This window comes from Cryptomeria japonica, chromosome 4 (genome assembly GCF_030272615.1).
Source record: "Cryptomeria japonica chromosome 4, Sugi_1.0, whole genome shotgun sequence".
Lineage (NCBI taxonomy): Eukaryota > Viridiplantae > Streptophyta > Pinopsida > Cupressales > Cupressaceae > Cryptomeria > Cryptomeria japonica.
Genome location: NC_081408.1, coordinates 212,512,777 through 212,535,661, shown reverse-complemented (window position 1 = coordinate 212,535,661; position 22,885 = coordinate 212,512,777). Strand labels below are relative to the sequence as shown.

General features: G+C 36.1%; 2 protein-coding genes across 4 annotated transcripts; both read left to right on the top strand.

Moving 5' to 3' along the window:
* Positions 1 to 11,865: 11,865 nt before the first annotated feature.
* LOC131875027 (uncharacterized) lies at positions 11,866 to 12,591 on the top strand. Its single transcript, XM_059219030.1, has one exon. It carries the CDS (start codon positions 11,866 to 11,868, stop codon positions 12,589 to 12,591), a length of 726 nt encoding a protein of 241 aa, XP_059075013.1.
* Positions 12,592 to 16,887: 4,296 nt separating this feature from the next.
* LOC131061183 (probable LRR receptor-like serine/threonine-protein kinase At1g67720) lies at positions 16,888 to 21,722 on the top strand. Of its 3 annotated transcripts, none has more exons than XM_057994714.2 (16): positions 16,888 to 16,916; positions 17,020 to 17,116; positions 17,187 to 17,739; positions 17,926 to 18,407; positions 18,501 to 18,636; positions 18,740 to 18,812; positions 18,930 to 18,997; positions 19,104 to 19,175; positions 19,310 to 19,378; positions 19,578 to 19,771; positions 19,912 to 20,114; positions 20,232 to 20,355; positions 20,441 to 20,509; positions 20,613 to 20,799; positions 20,935 to 21,043; positions 21,134 to 21,722. In XM_057994714.2, the coding sequence occupies exons 2-16, from the start codon at positions 17,029 to 17,031 to the stop codon at positions 21,392 to 21,394; spliced, it is 2,688 nt and encodes an 895-aa protein (XP_057850697.2). In that variant the 5' UTR covers positions 16,888 to 16,916; positions 17,020 to 17,028; the 3' UTR covers positions 21,395 to 21,722. The 3 variants fall into 3 exon arrangements, 2 of the variants coding, with proteins under 2 accessions (XP_057850697.2, XP_059075714.1); XM_059219731.1 differs by having other exon boundaries at positions 16,891 to 16,916; positions 17,020 to 17,050; XR_009372286.1 differs by having other exon boundaries at positions 16,894 to 16,916; positions 20,613 to 20,707; positions 21,134 to 21,272.
* Positions 21,723 to 22,885: the final 1,163 nt, after the last annotated feature.

Below are 22,885 nucleotides of genomic sequence, written 5' to 3'. Positions count from 1 at the left end.
ATGTTTTGTGTTGATCCTCGGGTGCAATCCTAATTTGATTATAACCAGAAAATCCATCCATTAAAGATAACATTTCATGACCTGCTGTGAGATCGACAATCAAGTCAATATTTGGTAATGGGAAGTCATCTTTTGGACAAGCTTTGTTAATGTCTCTAAAATCTGTACATATTCTGATGTTGTGATCTGGTTTACTGACAGATACTAAATTGGAGATCCATTCGAGATAATCAATTGGGCATATGAATCCGACATCCAATAACTTCTCCAGCTCTGCTTTGACTAGTAATGCCACTTGTGGATGCATTTTTCTTAATTTCTATTTCACTGGCTTTGCCCCCGGTTTGACTGTCAAATGATGCATTACCAAATCCGGATCTAGTCCAGGCATATCAGCGTATGACCATGCAAAGTTGATTTGTCGTTCTCTAAAGAAGCTTATGAATTTTGCCCTTTCGGACTCTGTCAATGATTGAGCCAGGAATATGTTGTGTGGAACCTCTTCTGTACCAATGTTTGTCTTGATAGTATCCTCTACCAACATGGATGACTTTTCCTCATACGAGGCTGGGAGAATGTCGAGCCTTCCATCTTCGGGTGCCTCGGAGAGGTTTTCGCCCTCAGATACATCCTTTCTTTTTACTTTTTTGGGATCAAATAGTGCCACAGTGTGGTTTTCGCCATAAGACCCTTGATTTGTTCTTATTTTCACATTTTTGCAACTGGAAGGTCCGACACCCTCACCAAAATATGCCATGTTGTTGAGTTCTATAGTGTATCCTGCTTTATGGTCCCCAGGGGGAAGATCATCTCGTATGCCAAGATAGTCAATAATAGCTTCGTCATTTTGGAATGTGTCAAATTGTGCTGGTCCTTCATAATCCTAGTCAATGAGTTGGTGGTGAACAAGGGGAAGGCCTTTAATGTTTTCGGAGTTTGCGGGGCTAAGAGTGAAGATGTGGTTATATTCGGGTATATCGAGGCAATCATCAAGGTCAACGATGGCACTCTCCTCATCAGTTTCGATCGCAAGCGAATCCAAATTGTCGTCACTAGTGGCACATTCTGGGACAGGTGTTCTCATCCTATGTGATTTCGACCTAGAACCTTGAGACGAATACTGTGCGGAATCCTCTTGACCAACTCTGAACTTTTTATAAAATTCTTCTTCTTCTGTGGGTTTATCTGGCTCTCTGAATGTCTCGGTGAGCTCATAGTCACTGGAGGATTTGTCTAAACCGCATTCCCATTCGTTGGAATCTGTGGAATAGCAATCCTCTTGTTGAACTTTGGTAACTTTGATTTGTGATGCCTTTTCTGTCCCTTTAGTGTGAATCTTGGAAGTCAGAAAACCAAGTCCCTTCAAGCGTTCCCTTTTTTCAGTCAATTCAGGTTGTAAGGGCTCCATAACGCCTTCTTTGTGTAACCCAAGAGGACTTTTTCCATCATACCCGTATTTTTGTAGAATCTTGAAGCCTTTGCCATATTTCTCACAGGGTATATTGATCTGATCTTGTGTGTCATCTTCAATGTCTTTATAGAGCATTTTGTATAAATCTTCCTCTTCCAGTTCGCCCCATCTTTGAAAGGTAGTAGGATCCCATTTGAATACCATGATTGATATTTTCTTGTTAGGATGTGGCCTTCCATATTCTTTTGGAGAGCTCATGACTTGTCGTAAATACATGGTCTGATTTAAAGTGTATTCTCCCATGCCTTTGTCTTGAAATTTGCCTTTAAGTTCACCTTGTTTTGATGTCGAAGGTTTCAACGACTTAGGGTCAATGTATGCCGAAGAAGGAACAGCTTCACGATTACTGGGAATGATGGCCTCAGTATGTGATCTCAAGTTATTGCAATATATGAACGGATTAGGATCACCGTTAACTGTTACCTCGACTCCATTATGAGGAAACTTAATGCATTGATGATATGTCGATGGGATTGCCCTCATTTCATGAATCCAAGGATGTCCTAGCAATATATTATAGGTGAGATCCAGATCTAGGACCTGACAAACCACATCCTTTGTGACTGGCCCAATTCTTAGAGGTAAGGTGACTGTGCCCTTGGATGAGCGCTCCTCATCGTCATATGCCTTGATGGTGATTTGATTTGTTGAATTCACAGCTTTATCAGAATATCCCAATTGTTTAATGGTGCTCAATGTACAAATGTTTAGACCAGCTCCTCCATCTATCAGGACTCACTTTATTTGATGTTTGTGTATGAAGGCTTCAACATGTAATGGTGCATTATGTGGCTAACTTATAGAGGCGTCATCGGCTTCTGTAAATGTAAGGGAATGTGGAATGGAAAGGTATCCCACCATGGCTTGAAACTGGTCCCCGTTCAGATCAGTAGGAATGGCAGTGTCTCTCAAGATTTTGTCAAGAATGGCTTTATGAGCGGGGGATATGCGTAAGAGCTCAAGGATGGAGATGAGTGCGAGTGTCTTCCCTAACTGTTCTACAAGGTCATACTCAGGCTTGGTTGATGAAGAAGTGGTATTTTTAGTAGAGGCACCTGGCAACATAATTTTACCTCGACGAGTTGTAACATGACATTCAGAGGTATGTTCGGAAGAAGATCCAACACCTCTTAGGACAATCTTGGGTCTTTGAGGAGGATTCTCAAGATTTTTGTTCTTGATGGTAATAGTAGAGATATAATTGTCCATTGAGATGTGATTGATAGTTGAATCATAGTTATAAGGTGCTCTAGTATAGTTGGCATGATCATCTGTGACTTTGGCTTTTCCTTTGTCATGCTTTGGGAATGGTTCCTTAAACATCTCATGTTCTTGATTGGATGAGTGTCCCTCAATCTCAATGTCACCTCTATCAATAAGATCTTGTACAATGTTCTTCAGTCGATGGCAATTTCCTATTTTATGACCCTTGCTTTTATGAAATTCACATACTCATCATCATTCCACCAATTTGGTTTGACCTTTGGTTCATATGGAGGAAAATCTAGAACTGTGATCACGTTGTTTGCCACAAGCTTTTTGAAGACTGATTCAAGTGGTTCTCCCAATGGAGTGTACTTCCTTCGTGGTCTAGAAGTGGTTTGAGTATTCACTTGATTGTTTGTAGAACTTGATCCCGAAAAGATGAATTTAGGTCGCACTGTATTGGCATCCACAACACCATCATTGACTGTGTTCTTGTTTTTATTCCAAAATCTTGGCTTGTCTTTTCCTTTAAAGTCATCTTTGTTTTCCTTGAATATCTTAATGACTCCTTGTTCAATTAAAACCTTTTATGTTGCTAAGCCTTTTTCAATGACATCCTTGAAGGTGGACAAACAAGCTTTCCTTAGATCATAGCCAATGTCCTTGTTAACATTTTGTGTGAACATCTCTACCATTTGTTTCTGTGGAATTTCACAAGAGCATCTGCTAGCCAGATTTCTCCATCTTTGTAAAAATGATGCAAAATATTCTCCCTCTTTTTGCTTGGTATTGCACAAAGTAGTGATTGATATGTCTATCTCTATATTGTAGGAGAAATGTTGAATAAATGCCTCTACTAAGTCACCCCATGACTTAATACCAGGTGGTAGTTGAGAGAACCATTCCATAGCTTGATCGCCTAAGCTTTGTGGGAACAATCTCATCAAATATGTTTCTTCTGCCGCTACCTCAATGCAAGCTATGAAAAATTGTCTTATGTGTGCCTTGGGGTCCCCTTTTCCTCTATACTTGTCAAATTTAGGCATCACAAAGTGTGCAGGAAATGGAGGCATTGGAATGCTCTTGTCAAATGGATAAGGACATATGTCTCTCATTGTGTATGTTGGCTTTGGTGTATTTATGTCCTCCATTTTCTTTTGTAAATCTCTGATTTGTTGCTCCAAATTGCTCTTAGGTGAAGATCGACTTCTTGAACCATATCCCATGTTTGAGGCACCAATTGGAGGAGGAGCATATTGCATATATGGATGATATTGATCATACACATGTTCATATGGAGGAGGTCTATATTGATGTGGCATATATGGAGCACTTGGTATAGCTTCATGTTGAGGAACTCCATATCTATTTTGCGCATGTATACCATATTCTATAGGCATGTCATGTTCTATTGTGTTGCCCCCAAATTTGACACGGGGTTTCCTTGTGTCCAAATTTTGAGCATGCCTTTGAGTGTCCAATTGTTTTGGTTGATCCATAGCTTGAGCATATCTATCTGCATAAGACTTCCATAATGGTCTACGAAGGTAAGTATCATATGCTTAAGCATGTGTATGTGGAACTTCTGGTTTTTGAAGCAAAGCTGATGGTGATTCAGGTACCATATGCGGTCCTCTATTTCCTCCACTATTAGGTCTCCTTTGATCCATGTTGGAGTGAGTTTGTTGCAAGGGTCGATTTTCCATAAGTTGAGACATGTCAAAATCATGAGGTATCTTGGCTTCGCTTTGTGCCATCATGTGTAAGAAGTATTGTCTATCCCTCCTCATTATTTCTTCAACCAATCGATTGAAATGGGGATTCATAATGGATTCTTCTATATCTGCTGAATGTATTGAAAAGTTGTCCACATTGTCATTGTGTGTAGCATTGTTGTTTGTAGTGTTTGCGTTTTCCACATTTGGAATGTTTCTATAAACATCCATGTCAAGCAATGTAGTGTGCTCAGGATTGAAAAATAAATCATTGTCATACTCATAAGAACTCATGTTTGCGGACTCCTGAGCCTCTTTAGCTTTTCTCCTAGATTTTTGAAGACGGGTTTCAACCATGAACTAGGTATTGACCAAGATGTGAGAGACTAGATGAAAAATGGAAAGAGTATGGAAGACCAAGAGTTGTATGGAGTGTAAATGAATCTAAGGTGTACTTGCAATGTCCAAAGTGTAAGACCAAGTATGTATGTAGTAGAGTAGGTGTGACTTCCAAAGAGAGGATAGTTTCTCTTGATGAGGTAAGCTGACCTTGACTCTAAGTAAGACCAAATGAGACCCAAAGGTAAGAAACCTTGATGAGGGACCACTTAGCAAAGTGTTGTTGTATGTAGTATGTTGACAAAGTATAGTGAGGACAAGCAAGTGACCTTTTGACTCGAGTTTAGACAAGTATGAATGTAAAATGAGATGTGAAGCAATGATGGACTATGAGAGACCCAAAGACAGGTTGAATGCTAGATGAAACCTGAAGAAACAACCTAGGAAGCTCAAGAATTTCGAAACTGATTTCTTTTGTTTGCTGGACTGTGAAATTTTTCAATTCTGGACACAGACGCTGCTAGACACACGGACGCTATTATGCCCTTCACAGATGCGTTTAGATGACCTAGACATGGTTAAAACAGACACATGCGTTTCTGTAAACTTTGTGCAATTTTTCCAATCTGTGGAGTTGTTTTGTTGTGACCAAATCTGACTGTTTGACTGTTTTTTGTGACAAGAGGACACAATGTTGATGAGGACTCAATGTTTGCAAGTGTCTAGACTCAAAATGACTCCAAGAAAAGTGTGTTGTTTGATGTAAAATGTTTTGCATACACTTGAAGACACAAAAGACACAATGTTTTGTTGTTTGGTCTTGATTGTTTGAATGTTTAACATAAGACAAGCACAATTCTTATGGCTGGCCAAGACAATAGTTGTTGATCCCACATAGGGTTTTACCCCCAAGGCTACGCTATTCAGAGCGGATACTTAGATGCTTGACCTCACTGGCTCCACCCTCGGCACTCACTTCTCAGGTCAGCCAAGCATCAATCCCCATGAAAACTCCCCATGGTGAACTTTATATCTCTACTAAGAACCGTATGTGTGTGGGCCGCTACCAAAGGTCCGACCTCCTGCCCCAACAACTAGAAGGATTTGGGCTTCTAAAACAAAAAGGTGCTAGTAAGGGCATCCGCTCGTGTGGCCATACATGCGGCACTTTCAGCATAGTAAATACAGAAGGCTCCCAACCGGTAGGGGTTACGCCCTACAAATGATCAAATAAATTTGATCAAACGGGTTTATGGGGAGACATAGTGTCGGTATGAACTAATCAGCACACGTTATTCGTAGTTTTCACCATGAATACATTTGATTATAGTGGTTCGAAAGAGGTGGGTTTTCCTCGCTACCACTTGGGTCATTCTCTTCTCACTAGTAGTCCTAATGACCACACGGGAAGACAGGCCCTCTAAAGTTTAAACAAAAAGAGCCTATTGCTCAAGACACAAAAGACAATGATTCAATTTTAGTGCACCAATGGAAGTGTTTGCTAATCTATGAAAATAAGGCACACAACAAAAATTCAAAACCCTAGCCAAGGACCTGCAACAAAATTGTTAGTAGTTTGAGTTGTTTGACATAATCACCCCTTCTTGCAAACACACAAGTTAGGTACATTTTAAAAACCCAAAAGACTTTGTGACATAGGGGCCTTCAACAAAAACGTTTTGCTTCCAAGACAAGCTACACCAACTTAGTTAGCTAGATCTGAAAGGGTTAGTCCAAAATAAACCAGATCTAAAACCCTAAGCACAAAATCCAAAAATTGAATCAATGAAAACTTCAAAATTTTGAAACAGTATATACACAGACGTTGTTATCCTCAACATAGATGGGGTTCTATGATGCACAGACGTGCCTAAAAATCACAGACGCTCCTTTCCGACACAGACGTTGGCAGAAATAACATAGACGCGTTTCTGAAACACAGACGCTCCTGTCTAAAACCTACAAAATAAAATTTGTCGAAAACACAGACGTGATTCCAGATTCCGCAGACACGCTAGAAAATCAAAGACGCGATCCGAAAGTTCGCAGATGCGAAAAAACCTAAAATGCTGTCGAAAAATGTTCGATCTGCAACTTCAAAAACGCAAAATCTGCAACAAAAAGGTTAAATGCAAAGGGACAAGGGTCCCACCGGGCGTGCCAAAATATTCATGGTGAAAATGGATATAATAATAACAAGATTGAAAGGCTAAATGAATTCAACCACAAAAACCCTAGCCTAACAACAACAAAGATCCACCATAACATATGAAGATTACCTAAGACAATGTAAATAAAACAAAATCACAAAGATTATACCATTACATGTCCAATAGGGTTTTGATCTCCATTCTTCCTATCTCCATTGATCTTGCTTTAATATATTTGCTCTCAGATTTTATGTGCACAAGAGCTCAACAAAGAATGGAATGTGGTTGCAAGTAGGATCGTAGTGTAGTCAAGTCCTTAAGATTAGTCATTAGGGTTTGATAATGAAGAAGGCATCTCCTTAAATAGAAGACACAATATGAAATGGAGGGGTAAGATTGAGAGGTGTAAAAAGGAGGTCAGCTAGGATTAGAGGGTAGGTAGAAGAAATAATAAAATAATGAAAGAGGTAGGTAGTGTAGGAATTAAGAGATGAATGACATGTGTCATGTGTAGAAAAAGATAATGAATTAATTAAATAAATAAAGATTTATTTCATTAATAGAAGAAATAGGATAATTAAATAAATAAGATATTTATTTAATTTAGGAAAAGGATAATTTAAATAAATAAATGTATTTATTTAAATGAGAAATAAGGCTAGAAGAGGATAATGAATTAATTAAATAAATAAAGATTTATTTAATTAATAGAAGAATTAGGCTTAGATAAATAAATAAATAAAATATTTATTTAATTAGACATGACATTTTTAGTTATGTTGGAATGTGAAGTCCAAATTGGATTCTCATCTAGCAATGGTTGAGTCATCTTGAATACTCATCTAGATGTGGTTGAGTCATCATGGATTCTCATCTAGTGTACCACTAGGCAACACACCATTGGGCATCATGTTGAAGGCATAATTTTTTTCAAAACTTACTATAAATAGAAAGTTTTGTTAGGAGACTTACTATAAATAGTAATTTCAACATGTGTTTTGCATGTAGTTGTGCGAGTCACACTTATTGTATTTAGTAAGTTGTCTTCAAATATGACTTTGCAACTAGATTGTTTTAGGTTGCTCAAAGTCATGTTTTGATGTACAGTTTTAGAGATTGTTGTAACTCTATAATTTTTGAGAACCAATACAAAAGACAATTTACCCATGGTTTTTTACTATATATTTTTACCAAGTTTTTCCACGTAAATTTGAGTGTTATGTACTATTGTTCTTTATAATTTATGCACTTGTTTATTTTTCCTTACAAGAAGCTTCCACATTCCACACTTTTTGAACTACAAAAAACTCAACAATTTCTAATCATATGAACACAAAAAATTTAACCACGTGTACTATAAATAGTAATTTCAACATGTGTTTTACATACATAGTTGTGCGAGTCACACTTATTGTATTTAGTAAGTTGTCTTCAAATAGGACTTTGCAACTAGATTTTTTTAGGTTGCTCGAAGTCATGTTTTCATGTACAGTTTTAGAGATTGTTGTAACTCTATAATTCTTGAGAACCAATACAAAAGACAATTTACCCATGATTTTTTACTAAATATTTTTACCAAGTTTTTCCACGTAAATTTGAGTGTTATGTGCTATTGTTCTTCTTTATAATTTATGCACTTGTTTATTTTTCCTTACAAGAAGCTTCCACATTCCACACTTTTTGAACTAAAAAAACTCAACAATTTCTAATCATATGAACACAAAAAATTTAACCACGTGCTATGACTACATCTCTTGTTCATTAAGATTATGTATCTCTTTTAATGCAATTCGGAGATATTAAGTCTACCCTTGGGTTGAAAATGTAATCTATATATACATGACCACTCTCTCAATATGGAAAGCAGAACATAGCAGGCCTGTAGTGGCACCTCGCAAAGAAGCAAGTTGGAGTTGTCTTGAGGATTCTTTTCCAGAATAGTAATATTATTTTGGTCAGACATGTTCTTGTACTATTACATTATTAATTTGGAATCCCCTTTTATGCTTATGCTTTAATGGAATTTGTTTATCCAATCTTCGCAGGTCCAAGAGATGTCAGTCATGGAGTTGACAAGTGTGTTCTTGTTGTTCTTCATAACTTTCACTGGATTATTCAGTTTCGCACACTCGGTTCCAGATGGTAACATCTTATTTCTTCTCATCTCATTTCCATCTTGCACTTTTAATAATGTGATCTTGTTGTTTTTGTTCAGTCTTCCTTAACATCAACTGTGGCGCCATTGATAACGTAACAGACCGGAATGGCCTACTCTGGATTTCTGGTTCCCATTTCATTCAAACTCATAACATTTCAACGAAGCGTTCATCAAAAATTCTTCACATGCAATTCTGGACACTTGACTATTTTCTGAGTTTGTCAGTAAAGAAATATTGCTACTTGTTCTCTGTGAAACCCCGTCTAAATTACCTAGTAAGAGCATCTTTCTCTCCTGATTACGGAGTTCCTTTTGCAAGATTATTTGATTTATTTATAGAGGAAATTAAGTGGACGACTGTCAACATAACTGGTGTAGACAATGAGAGTTACATATATCACGAGATCCTCTTAGCCGCTAGAAGCAATAGTTTGAGTTTATGCCTAGCGCGTAATGCTTAAACACAAACACAGAGATACCTTTTCATTTCAAGCGTTGATTTGTGGCCACTTGAATCTTCTATGTACAGTTCAACCGATTTCCAGAAGAAAGCCTTAGATCATTTAGATCGCATAAATTTTGGTGCATCTTCTAGGTTCGAGTAAGTGTTGTTATGAATGAAAGAACTGACTTTTATCTAAGAAATTTTGGTTCTTCGGATGTCAATCTATCAATTGTTATCATTAGCTCCAGTTGAATTTCAAAGAGTGAATGGTAACCATGTAAGTCGACATGTGATGGCAATTGACAGGTACCCAGATGATCTAGTTGACCGCAAATGGCATTGGTCAGTAACACCTAACAACGCAGTGAATATTACCACTGAGGACCATCAAACAAAATATTTAGGAAGGGAGTTAGCGAATAAACTACCTTCTAACGTATTAAGGACAACCATTGCAATAGAAAAAGTGGCCAATTTGACTATGTCATGCATATTTGTGGATTTTATTGGAAATGAAACAAAACAGAACACAAAATAGAGTATGGAGAAAACAGAGCAGCACATAAGGAAGACAAATCTTTAATTATCAAACCATATTTTCATTCATCCATTCATTCCACAAAATGATTACAAAATGCCTCTTTTAATGGAGGTCTTAGATGTTTCTAGAATGGGCAGGAGGTAGCTAGAAACTTCCAGAAATTTGTATATTGAACGCATACATTGAAAATATCTTGTAGGTGGTTGTGTAATAAAGTTGATAAGATAGAAGCTCCTGACAAATATTAATGTTGATACGGAGGCTTCATATTACAGAATTGATTATACGGTGGAGGTAGTAGAACAAAACAAAACACAAAAATAGAGCATGAAAAATACAAAGTAGATGATGTGGCTACAGTAATAGAAATTCAGAACTGGGGAGTTGTTTTGATGCATTAGATTGGAAAGAGCAGCATCTCTGTTTTAAATCAGATTGTATATCTTTTATGTATGAATATATATGAAGTGTTCATAGCTATAAAGCTCATTTTTCTGTCTTGTCTCTATTATAGTTTATTTATAATTTGTTTTGTTTCTATATCCTCTACCTCTCTTTCCATCAGTGGTATCAGAGCTTATGGGAAATGATCCTAGAGAGGCAGACAAATTAGAAGGTGTCTTGCTGCTTGATTTTCCACTCCAACTAATTATTAGATTTCTATAATGCATTTTGTATTGTGTTCTATTAGATCTATGAAAATTTGTTGTTGTTCAGTTTGGGGCTACTACAAGGATGATGGAAATTGTTGGTTTGTGAAAGGCTCGTAGGGACTTATCAAAGTAAAAGACACTTTCAAGGATTGCAGATTTTGAAGCTGCCAAAGATCGTAGCCAATCAAGGGTTTGCTGAAGACGTCAAAGGATTACAAAGTGAAGGAGAGATTGTAGTTGAGGCTGAAGCTGTTCGAGAGATACTAATAATTGAAAAGTCGTGACAGTGTAAAGAGTATAAAGAGATCAGTGGCCTTTGTACAAGTGGTAGTGTGTAAGTTGTCTCAGATATTCACCCAGTCAAATGTGATCCTTGTTTGTTGATTTAAATTATCTTTTTTTCATTAAGGATATTAAAAAAATAAAAATTGGATGAAAGTATCTGAGATTACAAGGTGAAGAATGCTAAGAAGTAGAAGGCTGTAAAAAGTCAGATTATGTCATGTTTAAAGAAAACAAGATGTTGTCTATTTCTAATAGATTGCATATGTTAAGAAGTTGTTCAAGGTGTTTGAGTTACAATTGACAAAGATCTAGTGACAAAGAAAAGTGAAGGGAAGAGTGAAGGTAAGAGTACTACCCAAATCATAGAAGCTAATCAAACAAGGTAAGTTAAAATCCTTTGTGTCAATGGGAAAGATAGGAAAGAAGGTGAAAAAAGAAATTGGAAATTTAATAAATGAAATAGATGTTTTAAATAAAGAATTAATGGAAATGAAGAAATCCAAATCAGAAATGATAGCAATCATAAAAGAGAGGCAAACTGAAAAATGCAAACTCTTGGATGAGAATTATGAGCTTGAAAAGGAATTGAACAAAGTAAAAAAGGAAAATAAAGAGTTGGAAGAACAAATTTCAGAGGTCCAGGAAGAAATTCATATAGAGGTGGAAGAGGCAGCCCATCAAACTCAAGTGGAAGAGGTAGCAGCCCATCAAGCTCAAGTGGAAGAGGCAACTATCAAACATCAACTCAAAATCAGCCCCAAAGCCAAAGGTATGACAAATCCTCAGTCCAATGTCATTATTGCAAGAAATTTGGGCATTACATAAATGAATGTAGAAAGAAGCAATATGATTCTAGACAACAAAGTGCAAATTTTACCAAGGAAAATCAAACTCAGGACAGCATGTTCATAGCTTGTAATGTTGCACGAGAAAGTGAGAAAGTTATATGGTTTTTAGACTCGAGTTGTAGCAATCACATGACTGGAAATTTGGAAATGTTTTCTAGTTTGGATGAGAGTGTAAAATCAGATGCAACATTGGGAAATGACAACAAAGATTCAGTTATGGGTAAAAGTAGTGTCAACATTCTAACCAAAATGGGGGAGAAAAAGTATATTTCAGATGTCTATTTTGTTCCTGGACTGAAACATAACTTAATGAGTATAGGGCAGCTCATTCAAAAAGGGTATAGAATCTATTTCAAGAACAAAGAATGCACAATTTTAGACAAATTTCCAAGTAATCAGCTCATAGCAAAAGTCCAAATGACAAGCAATAGAATTCTTCCCCTAAGGATAAAACCAGATTTAAAAGTAGAGTTTTCTCAAGAAAATAACACAATGAATCCACGAGTGCATGAAGGAAAAGTTGCAGCAGTCCCCCAAGTAGTTTATCAAGTTGAAATTAAAGATGAAAATTGGTTATGGCACCTAAGATTTGGGCATCTAAACTTTGGAAACTTAAACTTATTGCACAAGAAGAAAATGGTGATGGGGTTGCCGCTAATAGAAAAATCGGATAGAATATGTGAAGGATGTATTTTGGGTAAACAACATAGAGAATCATTTCCAGCTGGAAAGTCAATTCGTGCAAACAAACCATTAGAGATAAAAAGGAAAGATTGTTGAAGAAAGCTGGAAAGAACAAAAGAGTGGATAGTATATTGGTAATTGAGATTAAATTCCAACAGATTTCTCTTACCCAGGAATTTATTCTTTTGCTCTTTATTTCTGCAACATCAACAAGACAAACCTGAGAAACAGGTTTGTTGCCTTCATTAATGAAAACCAAATATCAGATTTCATAGAGCTTAAATTTTTGCAATACTGGCAAGCAAATAAAGATTTACAGCTTGATAGTTCTGATCCTATAAAAATAATTTTACAACCTAGTAATATATCAGAGAATGGGACCATTCATAAATGCAGTTGAATTTTATAGGAAATTGGATGTACCAACAACCACAGACTCCACAGATGGTAACTTACTGTATTCCATGACTATGTTCCAAAATACTCTATATTTCATGAATTGTGTGAGTATAGTGGTTGCTATCAGAAAAATAGCAAAGGCAATAAATGTTTCTTTTCCACAAGAACTATGGACACATTTTCCTTTGGCGTGGAGTACAAGTTCCCTTGAAGTCAAGAGTCTTTTGGAAAAACATGAAATTAAGATTGACTGAAAAAAATAAAAGAAAGATTGACTGAAAGACGAGGTGCAGATCTTTCGGACTATTCTTCGACTTGTGGGTTCGACTTGGATCCCACAAGGCAATTGTTATTTTAATCGCGAAAGTCAAGGGTTTGGATCCCATTCCTACATCTTCTCGAAATATCACCTTTTATTTAATTGCCAAAATATATAAAAATTGAGCAGTAAAATATGATACATTGTAAAATTTAACCCTCACCTCACCACAAAACGATTGGAGTATGAATGATGTGGATTCATTCCATGCTCCTTATTGTTAAAAAAATAGATGAGAGATAGAGCAACAAAAATTACAGCAGATTAATTAATAAACATAAATTTGCATCAATTTTAATTAATTACAGAGATAATATCCTCTATTATGACAAGGGAATAAACGACATCCCACATAAAGATCAGGGTTAGTTAATTGTAAATACCCAATAAACATTAGGGTTGTATATGTTGAGCGATTGCAACGTAAGGTAATATATGTTGAAATTGAAAATGTAAATGAAAACTTGAGTTGCAAAATTGAAAAGTTCTCATATCTGAAACAATCAATCCAATCTAGACAAATGACAAGCTCAATTTTGAATCTAAAAATTAGGGTTTTTGTGAATTCAACCTCTAATTTTTTTTTAAATTGCAAGGAAATTAAACTTGTAATTGAAAATTTGAATTTTAAATTGCATACACTCATATCTGAAAACAAAAATCAGAATTAAGGATGTAAGGAGTTAGGTTCACCAAAATGTAAAGTGAGAAATTGGAGGCTTGGTCAGCTCTCTGCTTGGAAGGGTGGAAATTCGCTAAGCTCAATTTTCACTTGGGGAAACTTTGCATTCAAAGAGGGGGATTAATCTACTAGATCCAATCCCAAAGGATACAAGGATTGAATACTAAGTAGATTGGTTGTGATTGGAATATAATTGACCCTCTTTTGTAAGTTGTTTGATTGAATTAAGACAAAGTGCTAAAAATGAAGATAAAGTATGCAAAAATAGTGAGCTACAGGTTCAAGATTCATTCGTGCACTTGAATCTGAGAATTTTGGATGATTCGAAGTTGCTCTGCGAAATTGGGAAAAAGTTTTAGCGATCATGAGTCCAGATAGGGGCGCCCTCCACTTGGTCCTCTAAACTTTCTGCGTGTTGAAAAGGGTTTTCTCGTCTTCGCGAATAAAGCTTAACTCCAGAAGTACAAATGCACACATATTTCCTGCACACAGAAAGAAAGGTAAATGTGTTGGGAATAGGGGTTTGCCTTCAGGTCAAACCCCAGTTTTGGAATTAACCAAGTGGTTAAAATAATGTAAACGTAAAGACTGAAAGTAGAAATCCTCCTCTTTGAGGGATGTTGAAGTGCTTGAAAATTAAATGCTTGTACCTCCTTGTGAAGTTTTTCTTTCCTCCACATGGAATTATGATTTCATGAAATAGAGTGATGATCTCCTCTTCAATGCTTGAAATATTGACTCTATCGCTACTCCAAAGCTTGAAGGAAGACTGAAAAATGCTCAATTTTTCTTGAATGGTATAATGATTGATTGAATTTCATGATATTATTATAATGCCAAATGAGAGGGGAAATCCCTCTTATATACTTGCTAGTAGAATTAATTTACTGATTTTCTGACTTGACCCGACATAGGGGGATTTTCCCGCTTAAAATTTGAGTTAGGTCCATGGGAGGGGATCAAGATAGGCCCCAATTAAGGGATCCTGGGGTGCCATGCTCTGGTCATGCCCTATTTTGGGGTAGGATCAAGGTGGCCCCTAAGTGCATAACTGAGCAAAATGTAGATTTTGACTTGTATGAGCATATTCAGGTCTCCGATCAAGCTGAGGGGCGCAAACACTAAGGCAAAGACCCAAATGCAGTCAAAAATTGCAAGGGGTGCAATTTTAGGACATTACACTTTCTTATTGTCACTGCATCATTTACATGGGGTTATATCTCCTCTACATTTTTCTTTTGGTTTTCCATATCTACTATCCCCTTCGATAATACTCCCCCTTCAGCTCCTAAACCAACCCCTAAACTACAAGCCTTCAACTTTTCTCTTGAAAGACAAAGCCTTGGTATTCTATCCTCTAACTTCTTAACAACTTGACACCATTTTCCATGATCTATGACCATTTCCAACTCCTTATAAATCCTCATCTCTATATAAATTACCACATATAGATTTGTGTTGTCCCCTAATTTTTCATTGATAAAATTCTCTTCTACTCTTAGAAAGGATTGGAGAGCATCTCCTATGTTGATTAAGGTTTCAACCCCCAAAATTCAATCAGGATCCCTATTAGACTAACCCACATGGGTGTTTTCTCAAAACAATATTTATTAGGATTAAAATGGGGAGTCCAATTTAATCTCTGAAAGCTTGATCCCTTGAAAAATAAAGGAACCCCTACATAATTTCCATTTTTAAATTCAAAGAAATGCACTCTATTAAGAAGAAAGCTTTCTACAATGGTCTAATGCTAACCTTACCCAAATAAGAGCTCTCCCACTATTTGATAGTTTATTTTTCGCATCCTCCCATACCACACCATTTCACCAATAATGCTTTATCCTTTAGGCATTCCATTTTGAGCTTGAAATTGTTAAGAGGTAATACAAATAGATTCTTTCCCGCACTCTTCCCCACACTCTTGATTGACTTGAACCCTTCCTTCTTCTGCAAACTTCTCCTTTTAGAACTCTACACTATGTCTTTTTTATGGGCATGTTTCTTCACCCATCGCCCTTTCTATTTAAAGGTTTCTTCATAGACCTTTTGAAATCAGCTTCTTTCAAAATATTTTCTTTGGAAAGGAAGCTACTCTCCCCTTGTTGTTGGGATGAGATGGAACCGCAAAGTTTATGTTGTAATGTTGCCCAACCCTACTTTTCCTTCCCAACGGGATTCTATTCGGATCAATGATAAATGCTGGAAATTTTTGTTCTTGATTGATGAACTGGGAAGCCCTATGATTTTTTTGTACTTGGCCCTTTGTTCCTTTGATCAAATTTTGTCCATTAAAGTTGTTGTCCCTTGACCACATTTGCCTCCAGTGCCTCCTGTTCATGTCCAAAATTATTTTGTTGTTTCTAAAACATTTTTTTTATATCATAAATAAATTCAAACATTTACTTCAAAGCAAATTATTATGACATAATATAAAATATATATAAATTAAAATTAATCATCGTCCTTATGTAATATCCTTATGTAGTAGATGAATTAATTTCAAAGGAAATATTTACTTCCAAGCATATCCATATAAGGAACCATAAGGACATTATAAATTAAAATTAGTCACTGTCCTCAACAAATCAGTTTTTTTAAAAATCAAAAATTAAATCTACATAGAACCTAATAACAATGACTAAAAAAAAAAATTGAAGGAAACTATAGGATACAAATGAACCGAAAAAAAAAAACTATTTACTCTTCCCTTCGGTGTGGAGTGCAAGTTTCCGCGGAAACAGTCTTTCGGAAACGTAGGAAATCACGATTGACTAATCAGAGGAAAAAATCGTTGAGTTTTTTTATTTAATTAAAAATGGATAGGTCGTGTCATCACTAAAATTTTAGGCCGGTATTATGATGACATATATTGTTTGATTAAGAATCTCTCTAGCTTTTTTACCCCAATTCACGGATATTAACCCTACCCCTGGGTTGAAAACTTACCTTATATAGACGCAACTCTATCTATATGGAAAGCAGAACTTAGCAGGGCTGCAGTGGCACGTCGCAAACCAGCAGGTTGGACTTCCAATTAAGATTCTTTTGGAGTTATCTTATACACCTTGCATTCCCTTCTCTGCTTGTGCTTTTTTGATGGATTTTGTTTGTCCAATCTTCACAGGTCCGAAAGATGTCAGGCATGGGGTTGACAAGTATGTGCTTGTTGCTCTTCACAATTTTCACTGGATTGTTCAGTTTCACACTCTCAAATCCAGATGGTAATCTCCCTTTTCTTTTCACCGTATTTCGATCTTCCAATTTTAATTACGCCTTGTGTTTTTTGTTCAGGTTCAGGGTTCCTTAACATCAACTGTGGCGCCATCGATAACGTAACAGATGATAATGGCCTACTGTGGATTTCCGATTCCCCTTTCATTAATTCTCGCAACACTTCGACGACGCGTACATCAGAAACCATGTACTTGCAGTTCTGGACATTAGCCTATTTTCCGAATCTGACTGTGAAGAAATATTGCTACCTGTTCCCTGTCAAGCCCGGTCTAAATTACCTAGTTAGAGCATCTTTTGGTCCAGATTACACCGTTCCTTTGGCAAGATTCTTTGACATAGTTATCGAGGGAATCAAGTGGTCTAAAGTCGACCTATCTGGTTTAGACAATACGACTTTCCGATGTGACATTATCATCTTGGCCGCCAAAAGTGATAGTCTGAGTTTATGCCTTGCGCGCAATTCTCAAACAGAACGAAATCATTATGTTTTCATTTCAAGCATTGAACTGCGGCCACTCGAATCTTCTATGTATAATTCAACGGATTTCCAAAAGAATGCCTTAGATGTAGTAGGTAGCATAAATTTCGGTGCATATTCTGACTCACTACAGTAAGTGTTTCCATGAATGAAATTTCAACTTAATCTGAAATTTTGGTGCATTAGACGTCAATCCAGCAATTGTTGTCATACCCAAACATTTATTTTCTCATTTTCGCATGTGTTAAATTTCAGATTGAAAAGTACTCATATCAGAACTCGTCTAATTCAAAGTTGAGCTGTGATGGCATTTGGCAGGTACCCGGACGATCCATTTGACCGCCTCTGGTCATCGTCAGTAGCACTGAACAGCACAGTCAATATTACCGCTAATGACGATCAGACAAAATCGTTAGGAAGGGAGTTAGTAAATAAACCACCCCTGAACGTACTGAGGACTGCCATTGGGACGGAAGGAGTCACGAATATAACTCTTTCAGACATATTTGATGATATCTCTGAACCAGGAGTTTACTCTTTTGCACTTTATTTCTGCAACATCAACATGACAAACGCCACACAGAGATTTGCTGCCTTCATTAACGAAAACCAAATATCAGATTATATAGAGCTTAAATTTTTGCAGTGCTGGCAAGCAAATAAAGATTTACAACTTAACACTTCCGATCCTATAAACATTATTTTACAACCCAGTACTATATCGGAGGTAGGACCATTCATAAATGGAGCAGAAATGTTTAGGACATTGGACGTACACACAACCACATACTTCGGAGATGGTAACTTTCTGTATTCCATGGTTATGTTAGAAAAAGCTCTGTATTTTTGTGTACTGTATGCATTTAATGTTTGCACGAATTGTGTGAGCGTAGTGGTTGCTATCAGAAAAATAGCAGAGACGATAAATGTTCCAGACGATTGGACAAGAGGAGATCCATGTTTGCCATCTGAATATTCATCAACAGGGATAACCTGCAGCCAAGACGATCCTCCGCGAGTCATTATCATGTAAACTTCCTTTGCCAATATCTATACAGCATAACAATTCAATGGATCATATATCTTACGCATAGTTAATATGTATGATTCCAATTTTTATTGTGTTTTGCAGAAATCTAACAAGAATGCGTCTCGAGGGCATCATACCTACAAATATAGCTGACTTAACAGCATTAACACAGTTGGTAAGAGTTTACATAACCTTGTACTAACTCACTTTTACAGTGAGAAGGCTATAATAGCTTTCGATAGAAATTAGATTTCTTAACACACTGTTACTAACTCTAAGCTTTCGGTTAAAGCTGCTAGGAAATAATAATTTGTCCGGCCATATTCCGGACCTCAGATTATTGAAGAATCTTACAAAACTGTAAGGCATCTCTGACTTCCTACCATCTGATTTACCTTATATGAAAGAAAAGGCTAGTTTTTTCTTTATCTTTGGTGATCTTACAAGTTTTGTTCGCCTTACAAAGGCAACTGCAAAACAACCAACTTACCGGAGAAATTCCAGAATCACTGGAGAAGCTTCAAATGTTAACTCAACTGTATGTTTATCTAATTTTATTCAATTATAACCATTTATTATATAACTTGTCTGCCTTCGTTCCCAACATCACACGATGACTTGCACTTTTTAAAAAGGCTGTTTTTATTGAGCTTGTGTTTTTTCGTTGAAAAGATTTCTACAGGACAATAAATTGGAGGGGACCGTCTCAAAAAGATTACTGAGATCGAGCTTAGACCTTCGGTACGCCGATTTTCTTTTCTCTTTCTATAATTTTTTTATGAGCGTTTTATGCACTTGTATGTTTATCTGTTCTATCTATACAACCAATCACATTCGAACACAGCAATAGCTCAAGAACACCGAAAATTTTGTTAAGGTCCACAAGGAAACCGAACTGTGTTATCTCGCAGACATAATTATTGCGTCCTTTAACATGCAGTGTTGATCCTCAAAATGCTATTCCAGAAGGCAGCCGCAAAATTAATGGTTGGGTGATCGGACTTTCAATTGGGTGTTCGGTAGTGTTGGTTTTAGTCATCTTTTCTGGTATTTTGTTGCGGAGGCACAAACACCCATTGGAACATCTTCTGACCACAGATGTTCCAATTTCATCTCAACAACACATATCTGCAGGTGTTTCTCCAATCTCTTGTACCTGAAAAACAGGTCCACTATTTTTTTATAATTATTTAGTGTTTCTACTTTTAAATAGGAAAGCTTTTTCCCTCTGCTCGGCACCCTAAGAGCATATTTTCTTTATTTTTCCTTGTCAGATGAAAATATTCAAAATGATTATCACAGGCTGGCTATTGAATACACAGAGGAAGATATTAAAACTTCTACCGCTAACTATTCCACACTCATTGGTAAGGGAAGCTTTGGATCTGTATTTTATGGCAGACTTTCAGGATATGAGGTTGCGGTCAAAATACTTGGGAGTAATTCTACTCAAGGCCAGCAAGAGTTCCAGAATGAGGTCGGTACTCTACCACAGATTCAAGAAATCGTCTATGAGAGATTTTTACATAAATTTCTCAATTATTATCCTCTCATCCCCAAATTCTCCAGTAACATGTGTTTTCTGTTTTTTCAGGTAACCGTACTTTCAAGAATATATCATAAGAATCTTGTAAATCTTATTGGGTATTGCAGACAATCCATAATGGCATTGGTCTATGAATACATGCCGGGTGGAACACTGACTGATCATCTATATGGTGTGTGCATGTATTAAATCTTGAGCTTAATCAACTTTACATACCAAAGAAAAAGGCGTATACTAGATGTTTTTTTCATTTGCAGGCGTCGCCAGATTGGTAAAACCGCTTGATTGGAATACGAGACTGACAATTGCTCAACAAACCGCGGATGGTATGTTGCTTATGGCAACAGCAGTTGACTTGTATATATTTGTTTTTGTAGAATAGTGAAACATGGTTGATCATATCTCAAACATTTTACACTCGTTTTGCAGGTTTGCTCTACCTGCATCAGGGTTGCTATCCTCCAATCATACACAGAGATATAAAGTGTAGTAATATACTGCTGGATAACAGAATGTCTGCAAAGGTAGCTGACTTTGGCATATCAAAACTGGTAGAGAGTTCCAAAGGTTATACAATAACCGAAGTGAAAGGGAGCATGGGTTATCTTGATCCTGAGTATTTCACATAACACTATAGCATTTCTTTTCTCTTAAATATCCCTAGTTTAAGTACTCTGAGAATGCAGTTTTCACTTAATTAAAAACCTAGGGAACGATAAACTAGTAGATTAAAATGTTGAAATTAATGCAGATACTTCGCAACATCATCATTAAATGAGAAGACCGATGTCTACAGTTTTGGAGTGGTTTTATTGGAGATTATTTCTGGAGTATCACCCAAGGACGGAACTGTACAATCGGTAATCCATCTAATTGAAGCTTAATTCAATGTTTGCAATCATTTTTTTCGTATGTTCATTAATAACATTTCGAAAAAATCATTGCATCAGGCACACAATCTGCTTTCATGTGGCAAACTAGCAGAGCTTATGGATTCCTCATTGGGTAGCCGATATAACGTAGAATCAGCTTGGAAAGTTGCAGACATAGCATACCAGTGCGTGGAAAAGGAGTCAACAAACAGACCCAAAATGAGTGCAGTGGTGAAAGAATTGGAAGAAGCTGTGACACTTGCATCTGGTGAAAAAAGCGATTCTGCTTCAAATACCATGGCCTTTTCTAATATTGGTGACATGCCCAGCCCTAGGTAGTAAGATGTTACAATAATCTTTTGACCGGTTGTGGCTCAATTGTAATTAGTTGTGTAACACATCTTTAGGCACAGTTTGTGTAATTGAATAATGTCGTGTGAAAGGGACAGATATTATATAACGTCTACTAATGTCGACCTATCTACTGTATTTTTAATAATTCGTGATCAGCTCAACGATATTTAGAGTCGGCTGGGTAACGGCATGTTGCCTGTAGAAGATCGGCGTGCATTTCTTCCATCATATAAATTCGAAGTATGTGTTTACAATTCAAATCCTTTATAGCTATGATTAGCAAACTAAATCACAGGTAACAGAATGTGTTGGAGTAGAGACTAGTCTGTTTGAAGACACATTAGAAGTCTCATCTTCAGTTATTTTATTTTATTTATTTCTTAGCTACATATGCTTTACCACTTCAAATGGGTTAAGAAGGAATTTCTTTTTCTTTCATTTATACTTCAAATTTATAAAAGAAATTAATATAGATAATTAATTTTTATTAGATTTATGAATCAGAAAGAAGGATTTTGAAAGGGCTTCATTCTTGTATAAAAATGAAAAAGATATATTAATGGATTAAAAAGGAATTTCTTTTTTTTTGATTTATACTTCAAATTTATAAAAAAAATTATTATGGATATCTATTTTTTATTAGATCTATGAATCAAAAAGAAGGATTTTGAAAGGGCTTCATTCCTGTATAAAGATGAAAAAGATATATTAAAAAAAAAAATTAATATATTGACATTGAATAATATCAAAGATCAAACAACATAAAATCAACAACACAACAACAAGCTAGTAACAACTCACTAACAAGTCTGAGGAAGAACTAACTAGGCTAATTGTCCAAAAGAATGGTAGATGATCCATCAGCTTAGGTAATTTTTAGCCATTACTTTTTTAGGGAACTCTCTACCCTCAATCAACCAATATGCTTTAAGTAGAAGTCTCATTTTTAAGAGCCAAATATAAATTTAAAATGAATAAGGGATTCCTAGAGTGCTTCTTATAGTTTTTTTATCAAACATGAACTTCGTGAGAAAACCCTATGACCCAAGACAATGGATAAGGCTTGAAATCCTATGCAAACCCATACAAAAATCTCTTTTTTACATATAAAATTAGTAATAATATCTGTAAGTATTTATGAAAAGTTAAAACTATTATTAACTAAAATTTAGTTAAGAAAAAAAAAAGTAATAGTTAAAATCTAGTTAGCCAAGCAATATAAAAATTCAAGAATCTTTGTTCTAAGGTAATGATTAATTAGTAAAAGTTCTTTGAACTTTCTTAAATAATTTATCAACAAATAGGATTAAAAGAAATCAAATTGTTGTAAATAAAGACTAAGATAGAACACTTTCTCAAGATTTGAAATAATGCAAATATTATAAGGTGAAAGCCTAATCCCTAATAGAGCAAGATAGTAATGTGTGCACTATTACTACTTTTGAATGAAGTGATTGACCGGCTTGAATATGTGTG